General features: G+C 30.2%; 1 protein-coding gene across 1 annotated transcript in view; it reads right to left on the bottom strand.

Moving 5' to 3' along the window:
* The window catches only part of LOC118186045 (outer mitochondrial transmembrane helix translocase-like), a 52,227-nt gene that overhangs the window by 23,998 nt on the left and 14,376 nt on the right, over positions 1–13,853 (bottom strand). Inside the window, exons 3-4 of the mRNA XM_035356030.2 lie at positions 10,816–10,993; positions 2,679–2,747 (exon numbers count right to left, since the gene is read on the bottom strand). Of these exons, the coding sequence (XP_035211921.1) occupies positions 2,679–2,747; positions 10,816–10,993 (247 nt within the window). The remainder of the gene's footprint in view (positions 1–2,678; positions 2,748–10,815; positions 10,994–13,853) is intronic.

Here is a 13,853-nt window from a genome sequence, read left to right on the forward strand (position 1 = left end):
CCGTTTAATAAATGAATTCACATCCCCAAAAGCGAAAATTGTTTAAGAGCTCTTTATTACAAAAAATGAATTTCGAAATGCTTATGTTTTACTTCTTGCTTAGAAACTCGAGTATCCCATCATTTATATTAGAAATAGAAATAAATATAACCCATGAATTCGTTCAAAAGATAACCATATACGTCAGTGAATCGCCAAAAATATCCCTCCAAAATGCTAATTCACACTCAAAATGGCAGTCGTAAAAACGGACAGAAATTTCAGATGATTAAAATTAAGGGCCTCCTACTGATTTTGATCAAAATTAAGAACTTTTAAGGACCAAAAATTCATTCCAAACAATTTAAGGGCTGTTAAGGACCGTACGAACACTGCGTAAGGTTTCCTATAAAATATAAATTTTTCTGTACAAGATGCACCTGCAGTGAGATCAAAAAATATTGATTTTTGAAACCACATTAGAAGAAAAACAGTTTGAAAGAATGTTATATTTGGTCAATCATCCATTTCTATTGCTTTTGTTTTTTAGAAAAGACCTGAAATTACATCTTACAACTTTCAAACCTTACTTACAGTACAAACATGTTTGTTACATTAATTTTGAATAGAAAATACAAAACTGGTACAAATTGCTGCCACTAACAATTCCAAATGAATTATATTTATGATTATTAACTGCATTTTGATGAAAGAATTTCAGTATATCCTTCTACAATAGATATTAGAAAGAAATTTCTAAATGCTTATTTATAGAGCAACTGAAAAGCAACTGAAATTTCCTTAGAAAATAAACCTGGATAAAAACTAACATTTTTAATTCTTTGCAGCTGAAAGTCCCAAACACTTGAACTAAGTTATTTTTACAAAACAGATTTATTTAAATGCATTATATATTTTAAAATCGACTAGTACAGAGGTATTTAAATAAAAACTTTCTTTTTTTTAAACATGTGGTTTTTGTTGTATATATGACTATAATTTTATTAGTAAAAAAAAAATTTAGATCAAAAAAACAAAATCTTTTATAAATTCTTTATAATCCAGTTGCATTAGTTCTCTTTAATAATGATCTGAAATTACTTTGTCATTTTTAAATCATATTCTATAAGAACAAATGTGTATCTTGCATTAATCTTGATTTATAATAGGAAAATAACAAAATTTGTTGTTGGTTACAATTCTAAGAATTCAAGACAGTTAATCGATTATAATGTTTTAAAAATTTCCACATATTATCTTTTGATAAAAAATTTCCAATGTATACATATATATTATATAATTTCACATTTATCATTACCCCCCCCCAAAAAAAATTCTCTTGAACATGAATTACAGTGAAATGCTTTGAAGAACAAAAAATTACTAAGTAGTTATATGAAAATCATATACACAAAAGGAAAGAAAATAATAGTTACAAACTTGGAACTTGGGGTAAAAATGTTAAAAATTACTATAATACCTTTTTTTAATGAAAAATACCTTTTGACATTAAAAAATAATACTTCAGATTCATCATCAATTAAGAAATTCAATCAGACATGGCATAGAGTGAAAATGCATTCAACAAGAGAGAAAATTACCAAGCAATTGTATAAAACTGTGTACATGAATGAACGAAAAAAGCTCTTAAAAACTGATACTACAAAAATAAAATTTTATAAAAAATAAATATAAGGACTTAATTCTTAACTGTAAAGTTCTTGCCTTAACACCTCAGTAATAGCTGTAAACTAGAGTAATCATCCCTTTCTAGATATTTTGCTTTCATATTGAGTGTATCTTATTATATTAAGATATCTAATGAAATATTCTTCAAAAAGTAAACCATCGAGAGTGTAAATATACATTAATGTGCAAAATTAATAAAATAGTGAAATTATGTCTATTTTTATGAAAAGTATTAGACCAAAAGTACTAATTATGCCAATATTCAGAATCAAATACATAAGCATACACATGCGCGTCTGTGGAGCTGTGATTATGGAGAGCATATAAATATAAGTGCACTAGAGGTTTCCTGTAACTTGAATGTTCACATTTCTTTAAGACGTTCACCATGTTTCTCGCAAGAGTTGGGTAAATTTCCTAACGTATCACGGGTAAAATCAGTAGCCACAAACGTATGGATGACAGAATAAGATGGAGAATCGTCGGTAGATTGGAGGAAGGTCAGTCACAAGCACAAATGGCTCAGAGCTCGGTGTAACTCCTAGTATCATCTGTATTTTGCGGGAACATTTTCTGGACACACCTGGATAAGGCTATTCACGATCCACAATGATGAATGAGGATCGCTATTTGGAACTTTCAATGGGGCTACACAGGGCTGCTATGCATTATGAAATAGGGCTGTACAAGTTCTGCTCACAGCAGTAGACGAGAGAATGCATTTAGCATGGTGAAGACAACATGTGCCTCAGTGAAGCACTATGCTTTTTACAGACAAATAGAGATTCAGACTGGACCCTCATTCTGAAAAATTCATTAATTGTATTTTATTACTGTTGAATCATTTTCTCTCCTCCATATATTTCCAAGTCAAATAATTTATTTCCTTCCTTTTTGACAAATGCTGAATTAACTCTTTCATGACCAAAGTGCCTACAATACGCACACACTAAAATAAAATAAAGTAAAATAAAAATAAATAAATAAATAAATAAATAAATAAAAATTACCTGCTTCCTTTGCTGTAGCTTTGGCAATCATAGTTTTCCCACAGCCAGGTGGTCCATGCAAAAGTACACCTGAAAACAGATTTGGTTATCCTTGGTTATAACTACATGAAAAAAATTCTTATTAGTTCTTGAAAAACTAGCTATAAAATTTTGGCAAAACCTTCCGATGATCATTAGAAAATATATTTTAGTGATGACGCAAAAATTTAAATTAGTGCTTGTTAAATACACAGAAAATCATTACTCTTCATTTAGATAAAATTAAGAAATATACAAATACCAAAAATTACATAAATAAGCTCACAACTTTTTGTTGAAGTAGATATTGTATTGAAAGGATTCAGTTTTTCCATTACTATTATATTAAAAAACTGAGATTTGTAGGAAATACTTACTTCATTTAACAATTTAGAATGATACTGTTTCAATAAAAAAGTTCCTGCCAGCAGGAGATATGCAAAGAATGTTAACATACACTAACAAATTCTCATTAATATATATATATATATATATATTAATTTTTTAATTACTGCTATTGTAGCTCTACCATACAATATAACTACTTTCTCCAGAATTTATATGTTAAATGACACTTATCATTTCTATAATGCCAATACAATAAGCAGCAAATAAATATTTATCTATCAAAGCATCTAGATGTGATCCATTTCCTTCTAATAATTCTTCTTGTTAGATCTATCTACATTTATTGTATTACATGTTCTCAGTAAGCTTTCATGAATAATGTGTAATTTTATTGCAAGGAAATGAGCATGCTGCCAATTTTTCAGCAATGCACCTTAATCCTGAAAACACAGATCTCCTTATAAGTTACAAAATCTCAGAGATATGCATTCATGAAATGTTTTAGAAATAGCGAAGAAAAGCAAATAAGATTAAACATGTGGTCAACAAAACATAGTTAAGATTATACGAGAGGCTGCAGAATATACTGCAAGAGCTACTTATGTATTTATGAACAAGATAGCAACATTGAAAATATAATGGCACCATTATTGGTAAATCATCAATGGAAAAAGAAGAGTGCCAATATTGAAGTTATGAACATTCGCAGAAATCAGAAGTTAAAATGCCTTATTCAAATAACATAGGTTTCAACAAAAAAATGAATGGAGGAATTTTCTAAAGCAGGCATCAGAAAAAGCTACAGTTTCATTACTCACCGAGTAAATTAAAACTTTGCTTTGAGCCATGTTTTGAAGTTTATCATAATAAACTTCATTTCTAATAAATGTCTTGCAAGTATTTGGCATATTTTCATTAGTATACATGTTTTACCTTTGTATTTCATAAAATAAATCATAATTTAACCAAGATTAATTTTCAAAATTTTGCTTTTATATGATTTTTTTCCCATTTCAATTTTATGACAACAATTTTTCTTATGATCTAATTCTATAATGAAAAAATCTCTTTTATAAACAAAACAAAATGAAAAAAAATTGAATATTTTAATTTTAAAATACATTTAGATTTGAAATATGTAATAAAAATATGCAATTTTTAAACCTTTTTTTAACAAAGAAAAATTACGCAGCAGGTTAAGATACTCCTGTTTTTGCATACTTTCAAAACAAAAGTTGTTAGTCACTGAAGTAAGCAGGATGGTTGAAGTTAATTAAACTAGAAAAATTATAAAAATTTATTCATATCTCAACAAACAATTATTATTTACTTTTTGAAAAAATTTGCATTTGTCTAACTTTCAACTTTTAGGTCAGCTTATACATGTGAATGAATTTTCTGATACAAGAATGCTGCTTTGAATCTATAGAGAAGTAGCCTAATATGTAAGCACCTATAAGCCTGCACAAAGAAGTGAAGACCAAATGCAAAACAGATATTGAATAATTGATTAAATAAGGACAAGGGGGCCTATTACTAGTAAAAGATCAATAACATTCACTGATCACTTATATTAAACTTTAACGTACATTTTATATACAATTTATTTTTTTAATCTATTAAGACTTTTAATAACTTCAGATTTTATAATAAAATATCAAAACAATGTGCTTAAACGTAAGTTTTACATGATATATTCCCCCCGTTTATATTAAAATACTGAATAATCAGCAAACAGAAAAATACAAAGGAACTTTGATAATAAGAATATATGATGATGAAAGTGTTATTATGGTGTATAAGAGAACATACAAATAAAAGAAATGCCTCCCACTACCATCAAATAAAGAAAATCTATTTTTAATACAGTAGATTATAGATTATGGACAAGAAATAACTATCAGAAATAAAAATCAATTATATGATATTGCTAGCTATTATTGCTACTTTGCTGTTACAGCCACACATATCACTTAACATTTTTTACCCCTTGATAGATTTGTGACCAGAATTTGTAAAAAGATAACCCAGATATTATTCTATTTCTTCAAGAAATATCTTTACAAAGGAAGATTGTGTTCAAAATGAAATTAAAATGCAACTCAAAGCTTAAAAGATTATACAGCTTTTGTTCATGTCGGGAAGAAAACAGTATTCCAAACATAAATGTGATTTGTTGGAACACATTCCTTTCATTCCTGCTGTATGGTTCACTTACTAATGATGTCAGGAGTTGAAATCTGCTCAGTTTTGTAAAATTAAAGCTTTCTTCAAACGAATTGTAACACAGTGATGGACTGGAATAATTACTTGACAAAAGTATGTGCCAGTTCCTTATCAACTCATTAAACTAATAACTCGGCGGCAGAAACAGTCCTTAGAGAGCCATGGCCAGCAGTGCCCTGATATCTGCTTACTAGACTGTGGGCCCAAGAGTGCTTGTGCATATTGCCTGGACAAGTGGTCAGCTTGTCACAGGACCCTTGGTGTTTTAGTCACCAAACGAACTTGGTACTCATTTTATCAACCCTCTCAGGGATGAAAGGCTAAGTCAACCTTTATCAGCCTGGGAATCGGACCCTGGACCTGTGGTGCTGTTGCGTAATGAGCTAGCCACTGTGCCATCGGACCTCTTGTTAACTCATTATAGAATTAAAATCAAAGAATGCAACAAAATTGTTGAAACTGATGAAAGCTTATCAACAAAACAGTGAGCCATGCTCTTCTCTCATAATTGATTTTGGGAAGACTCTGCGGTGAAACCAGACACAGTTTCATTGTTGCTATTCCTGATCCTTCTGTTATGCTTAGTACTAAGCCATAGCCATGTGGAAAAAAAGGCCAGAAATACAGTGTTATGGCACCGAAAATGCATGGTATGGCTTTAATTGAGGGGGGTAGAACAAAAATATTGTATAACTACTAAAAACTTCTTCTCATTGTTTATGCAACAAAAGCTTCTACAATTAAAAGCCTTATCAAACATTTTTATCATCTGCAGACAAATATTAATTGTACTCTACAAAAAAAAAATATCCTACTGTTTAATAATAATGTTTATAAATTAAAATTTGAAAATTAAATTGGAGATAGACAAAAGAATCAGCATTCATGGGGCTTAGTTCAAACACCACACAGTCTGGCATCTGCTACCTTCTGACATGGCATACAATCAGTAATTAAACATTAAAAATAATATTATAAGCTGTTTAACATTTAAAAAATAATACTTCTTCCATATTTTCCTTATAATATATCAAATTCACGTAATCCATAATGCAGATAAATTATATAATTCGTAAAGTTTGTGACATTATTATATAAATAATAGATCCTTTAATATTATTAGCACATATTTTAGCATAGAATTACACATGTGGCATTTACGACCACATTAAATTTATGCTCTCAAGGGGTGATTGCTGCTTCTAGACTTTAAATCACTGATAGCCAACTGAATACTGCCTGTTTAAGGGGGGGAATAACATATATACAGCACAAAGGCCGAAATCCGGACGTCCATTATCCGGAATGATCTAAAATCTGGACCTCAAAACCACCAACAAAAGTTTTCTCATAGGCTTTACGCATGCGCATAATAAAACATATGGAGAGTCTCGATTCTTAATTTCACTTCGACACTAAATAAAATACCTTGTTATTGAAGAAACAATCATTTTAGCATAAATTTGTATGATCAGTAATTTGGCTCCATTGGTACGTATTTGCCTGGCCTCAAATCGAAACATTTCACATAGATACATCGTTGATCTGACGCCAACCTGGCGAACCATTTTTTATTATACTTTCCTTTCATTATCGCATGTTTATCAAAACATGACAACTTGAGTAATGACTCATGTAGCGATGCCTAAACATTTTTTTTATGTTAGTAATTGAATAATAACATAACCTTTTATGTTGGCATTATGCTTGCCGATGATTAGAGATTTAAGTTAAATGGGCTAAAAAGTGTTGACGAGGAAAAATTTCTTTCCATATGCTGAAAATAGATTTTGCTGATGATACTCATAGACCCAAAGATTACATTTAGGGGTATTTAAATAAGGAATAACTGATGTTATTCACATAAGCCCAGAACCAATGCCAGGGCTCGTATGGCCGCACCAAGTCCCAGAATTTAGGATCTACAGAAACTGCATTAGGCGGTAAGATATTTAGCACTGGCCCTCAATAAGGCTTAAGTATATGTAGGAATTTACTTATCTGATATGCCTTAAACATGTGCAAGAAATAGACATAAGTATAATACATAACTAAACTAATACAATTCAGGCTTTATTGTCTAAGTCCCAGAAGTCCAGTCCAGCAAGATAAAATTTAATGGAACAACTTGTCATTAGTCGCCAAGCTCATGATGCAAAGATAGCTAAATTTGATGATGACAGCCACTAATTTTAAAAGTTTTCAGACATCGCAAAACAAAGGTGAAATTTTCCAGTTAATGAGTTTTGTAAAGAAATGTGGAAAAGCGGTAATAAATGAAGATGTTGAATGAAGCGGTAATGAATGAAGTTTTCATTGTGATGACAATGCTTCTGAATCATCAATCAATTAATGAATGGAGAAATCTGTAGTATGTTTCTAGTTCCAGAAAACTGCTACCGATAGTTAAGAAAGTGACAGAGAAGTTACTGAAAACGAGAAAATTTAGATTGAAAAGTTAGTCGGAATTCTTGAAACAGCAGTTACAGGACTTCGACAATGTAACTGAACAAGAGATTATATCTGTCTACAGAGTTCAAGACAAAGTATTAGCACTAAAAACGAAGTAACTTAAAACAACTTACATTAAAAGAAATGTTTAATAAGGTAAACAAATAAATATTATGCTTTTTTTTTTTTTTTTTTTTTTTTTTTTTTTTTTTTTTTTTAAATTTTGATACCCTTTAGATTATAAATACTTCATTATTTCATATTTTTAATTTTATAATTTCTACATTCCATCTTACTAGATTTAAACTGATGATTTATTATATGGAAAAATCCAAAATCACCGAAGTCTCGATTTCGGACTTTGTACTGTATTTATCCAATACTGAATGTGAATCCAACAAGAAGAATATCAGATGACTATATTGCAACTTGTGTTACATTTAAAAACAATCAATAAAACTTTCAAATTGCTTTCAACTATTTAACTTGAAAAAAAAAATTAAAGTAAATTTGAGCTTAATAATCAACACTATAATAAAGATAAATTAGATGGACTAGGTTCCCTTTGCAGTCAATTTAATTTATGCTGTACAGAAAGTTTTATAAAATACATATTTTAATACTCTGACTAATATATTTTTGTTAAATTTAAGTGTCATGCAGCAAAATGCTGTCATTTCAAAAACCTTTAAAAAAATGGGAAGTTTTCCTATGTAGGGATGGTTCATAAATTTTCACACCACCTTCAGATCTAATAATGTTCCCAATGAAATGATAGTTATGCAGTTGATAAATTCAAAGAATCTGGATCATTTATGACCATAAAATTATCCAGACAAAACCACATGACTTTCTCACAGACTAAAACAATACAGTGGCACAGAATAATGTGAATGTGACCTCCCAAGAAGTTACTTGACTGTTAACATCATCCCCTATACTGAATACTAATAATAGTTTATACCAACTTATACAGATTACAGATTTTCATATGAAACCATACAAGAGTCAGTTGATGCAACTTTAAATAGACAACCAGAAAGTGAAAAGTTTTACCAAGTAGATTTTGACATATAAGAAGAGGACAGCTTTTCAAAAAGAATCTTCAAGGGACAAAGCATACTTTCTTCTGTCTGGATTTATTAACAGAAAAAATTGCTGCATTTGAGGACAAGAGAACTATACGGTTATCCAAGATTACCAATGCTCTCTGTAAATGTAAACCATTGTTTAATCTCTGTAAACCATTGGTTAATGTTTTGGAGAGGGAGGTACAACTAACCCCTTCTTTTATAAAAGAGATCCTGCAAAATGCAATTATGGTTAACAGTGATCATTACTGTGATGTAATCACAAACTTTTTGTGGTCTGCAGTGGTGAAATGCGTGCTACAGGTAAGTGATTTCAGCAGGACAGGACTAACTGTTACAAATCCTGTGAGTCATTAGCACTGCTTTTTGAAAAAATCTCATTTTGCTGCAGCAACCAGGAATAGCCTGTCAGGGCTTGTGATCTCACACCTTGGAACCTCTTTCCAGGGGTTATTTTAAATCAAAAGTTTATATGAATAAACCACAAACAATTCCTAAATTAAAAAGAGAAATTCACCAGGTCACTTGGGAAATCAACAAAGACATCTGTGAAAGGGTAATCATGAACTTCACTGAAACAATAATAACTTGCCGATGAAGTTAAGGTAACAAACAGATAACATTCTCCAAAATTGAACTAGAATGTACACAACAGAAAGGTAAACAAAAATTTTGATATTTTGTGCAGCTTTGACTTTTACTGCATTTTTACAAATTTGTGCAATTTATGAAACACACTTTCTATGAATTATGGAGTTCCCTAGCAAGCTATTAACATGGGTTTATCTAACACATTTAACCTAAATCTTTAAATTAAATATAAATAATAAGAAATATCAATCGTTTTATCCTGGAGCACTTTAGTCTTCTATAAAAAACAAAACATGACACTTTACTCGATTTTTTACAGTAACCAAAAGGTATACATGAAAAATTCAGTACACAGTCCTATATAACAATTATAGTATTCTAAGTATTTTATAGTTAAAATAACAATACACAATATCTGTATTTATCTTTGAATCCATGTGTAGGCCTCAATAATTATCCATTCGGACCACAAATTGTGCTTTTTCTGACAGAAATACAATAAAAGTGGACACCAAATATGTTTGCAAAATATAGTATTGGACATAAAAAAAAAAAAAAAAAAAAAAAAAAAAAAAAAAAAAAAAAATCTTATTTTTTTTCTTGCTTAAAACACTGCAGAATTTTCCCTCCCTCTTCTCTTATGCATATTACACATAAGACACTAGCTGTGTCATGTCTGCCTTGTTTTAACAATGCAATGTACTCAGAAAGCATAATTTAAATTTTACTGACGCTGATTCACTTTTGATGATTTATTAATTGCGTAGGCTTCTTTTCCTCTTCACTTACATAATCATTCCCGGTTATTAAGTTTTGGTTCAATCCATCAATCTTTAATATGACTTAACTCTGTCCATTTCCACCACAATTATTGCATTCTTTAAAATCTTTAATTTAAAAATGATACATAGTTTGAAGAGCAATTTCAAAACTTCTACTTTAAATGTGATCATAATTTGTAGCATAACACAGCCTATTATAATTTTTTTTTTCTCTTGCCTCCTTGATTCATTCTGTCCATTGTATTATCTCAATGTCTGATGGAGAACAGAAAATGCTAACTAAAAGAGCGATGGATTATCGATTTTCTACTGTAATTATTTCAATTATTACAAATGTGTCACTACAAGATTTCTTCAATATACTCATTTTTTGTTCTAAACGTGGTGGGCCGATGTTTGCATGCTCAGTAATTTTGCATTATTATTTTTGCACAATACTGTTAAGCTGATTTTAATCTTGAGGATGACTGAAGCACTGAATATCGCAATATTACATTGAATACAGATTCACTGAATATAAATTCAGATAAACAACAAAGATGAAAAAGTTCATCTTTTTTTAATTAAATAATGATGATGATGATGATGATGATATATAAGAAATGTTCAAAATGAAATTTTAAAACAAACCTTTAGGTGGTTGTATCAGCATTGATCCAGAAAAAAGTTCTCGTCTCTGGATTGGAAGAATAACAGTTTCTCTGATTTCTTGAATGATGTCATCCAATCCCGCAATATCATTCCATGATATATTTATGGTGGTAGGATCTACTAATTGTGCAGCAATGGAAAGTTCATATTCACTTAGCTGTTATAAACAAGAACGTATGTTTAAAATAATTATACATGTATAGCATAACAAAATATATATACTTGATACGCTTTTATTAAATACTTACAAAGGATATTTCAATTTATATTTTATGATAAACAACAATGTGTAGCTGATGATCAACTACTTTATTTTGACTTAAAACTATGGCTAAACTAACAGGATTTCCAAAATCCTTATTTCACATTTGTTATAATACCAGAAAAACAGAAAAAGAATTTGGAAGAAAAAGAGACAAGACACAGCTTAGCAGTAAACTCTGACCTAATTTCAGTTTTAACATTTATTTCTTGTCGGTAAGACAAACATTAGTGATTAGGTACTGTGACTGGCACTTGACCAGATAACAACAAATTTGTTGTTAAATTTATAAACCTACATGGACCTTCACTACATTTTACATGATCATTACAAATAAATCTTGCTGAGTAGCACTTAAAAATATATTAATTACAGTACCACTTGCAGTAACACTTAAAAACTACAATAGTACTTAAAAATACATGAACTACAGTAAGCCATGAAAAGTATCAATGGATAGATACTACAGAAACAAATAAGACAATTTTAATCAAACTTAAGAAATAGTTGAGAAGAAACTCAAATAAAAATTCCTGCATAGCTACTGATTGAATGATATATATTTAGGCATTTTTACAATAGTATTAGCATTAGTTTAAGCTTTCTTTGATAAAGTTACTAATCACAGAAAATATTACTTATACACCATTTATAATTTCATACACTTAATACCTGATTTTTTATAGTTTCATTTATTGCATATGAGATTAATAATGTAAAGTTTAGTATTTATCTCAAATTACTGTTGAATGTTTAAATAAAAATAATATACACATATAGTGCAATGTTACTTTTTTAAATTTAACTCTGTTGTGTTGATTCAGTAATACCCATGTATAAATTTATGCAGATTCCTTTATTCAGTTTTAAATTTACTTTCAGCACATAATACATTAAATTATATTTAATGCAACCTTGAGAAATGCAAAAAAATAATTTCCTTCCTTTTAAATCAGAATTTTAAAATTATGTTAATAACTGTTCAATCAAAAGAACTCAAAAGGAAATCCTGAATTTTTCAGGCACATAACTGGATATACTAATCCTCAAGCCTATATATAATATTATTGCTTTCTCCACCTCCCCCTTTTTATTTGTATATAAGACAAAAAATTGTAATTAAAAACATTTTTTTAAGCTTCTAAGGCATTTTTGAAGATGAAAGAGATTCAAATTGAGCAGTATTTTTCCCTAATGTAATAATCTTTCAGTATCAATTTCATAAATACCTTTAAATTCCTTTGGTCTTTATAATTTTTTCAATTCTCTCACTACTGAGAAAATTTCATTTTAACAGTCAATTAAAGATTAACTAAAATGCTTAAATTTGAATACTATCAAATATACAAGTAGAAAACTTTTCAGAGATTATAACATTATTAAAATTTTATACTTATATGATGTAGTTTTATGATATGGAACTTTAAACATACAACTTTCAGAAACTTCACATATGCAAATTATGAATTTTTTAAATTTCAACATCCAAATGTATCTAAAATATTTCTTAAAGCTTTATTTATGCACGATTTCAGGCATGAAACTTTAAGCATTTTACTATGTGCAGATCACAAATTTTTAAATGTCAAGAGCTATTAAAATATTTCATACAGCTCTATTTGCGCATCACTTCAACCTATGTACCCAGTTTCATAAAAATTGATTACAATGTAGCTACACCCTCTTTCTCATTTTTGATCATTTTTATGGAATAAGGAATGACCCTTAAACATAATAAAGCAAATGTCCATGAAATAGCATACAAGGCTTGTCCAGAAAGTTATACTGGTCTTCTTTTCAAGCCACTCCACCAAGTGATAGTGTATGTGGAACAGTTGGGTTAAGAGGGGGGTCTTTTAGCATTACCAGGCTTCCAAGATCATTCTAGTCTGAGCTCTGAAGGTGTCAAGACAACTATTTCTATAAACCTCATGTTAGTGCTGAACGTGCAGTGGAGAAAGCTATCGAATAAGTGATCAAATTCTATGCTAAATAAAAGAAGCCTCACCAACACCAAATGATTCAGGAAGCTTGCGGGGACTCTGCTCTCTCCTATCCTCAAGTTCACAGATGGCTGAAGCTGTTTAAAAATGGGAAGAAGAAATGGAAAATTACCCTCACTCTGGATAACCTAACGAGCAAAAGTGGTAAAAATGTCTGCCATACTCATGATCATTTAAATACCAATCATCAAATGAGTGTTTGGATGATAGCAGACACTCTTAATATTACAGAAACCACTGTGCAAGACACTGTTTACAATACTTTGCCTATGCAGAAAGTGTGTCGAAGTTGGTCTTCAGAGTATTGCTTGGTTATCACAAAACAACCACGTGGCAACTGCATAGTGGCAATTGCTAAGGAACTTTACTTGGGCAAAACAATAATAATTTCATTGACGATGTCATCACCAGCAATGAATGATGGGTATTCAATCCAAAGACGAAGTGCCGAATGGAACAACCTGGGGTCCCATCATCCCAAAAAGGCAAATGGTCATCCACATTCAAAAGGAGATCACTACTACTTGGCTATTGCACTACCATACTCTCAACCACTTTGCTCTGCACATCTGAAAGTTCTTGGGGAAGCACAGCATGGTAACATTTCCCCAACTTCCCTACAATCCTAACCTCCAGCAGACATCTTATCTCTCTCTCTCTTTTTTTTTTTTTTTTTTTTTTTGTCACAAGGGACCAAGACCATCCTAAAAATGGCCCATTTTGAAACTACTGAAGAGATTCAAACAATTATG

The sequence above is a fragment of the Stegodyphus dumicola genome, chromosome 2 (assembly GCF_044657685.1).
Source record: "Stegodyphus dumicola isolate Sdum_Otavi_A_Nest chromosome 2, ASM4465768v1".
NCBI classification, from domain to species: Eukaryota; Metazoa; Arthropoda; class Arachnida; order Araneae; family Eresidae; genus Stegodyphus; species Stegodyphus dumicola.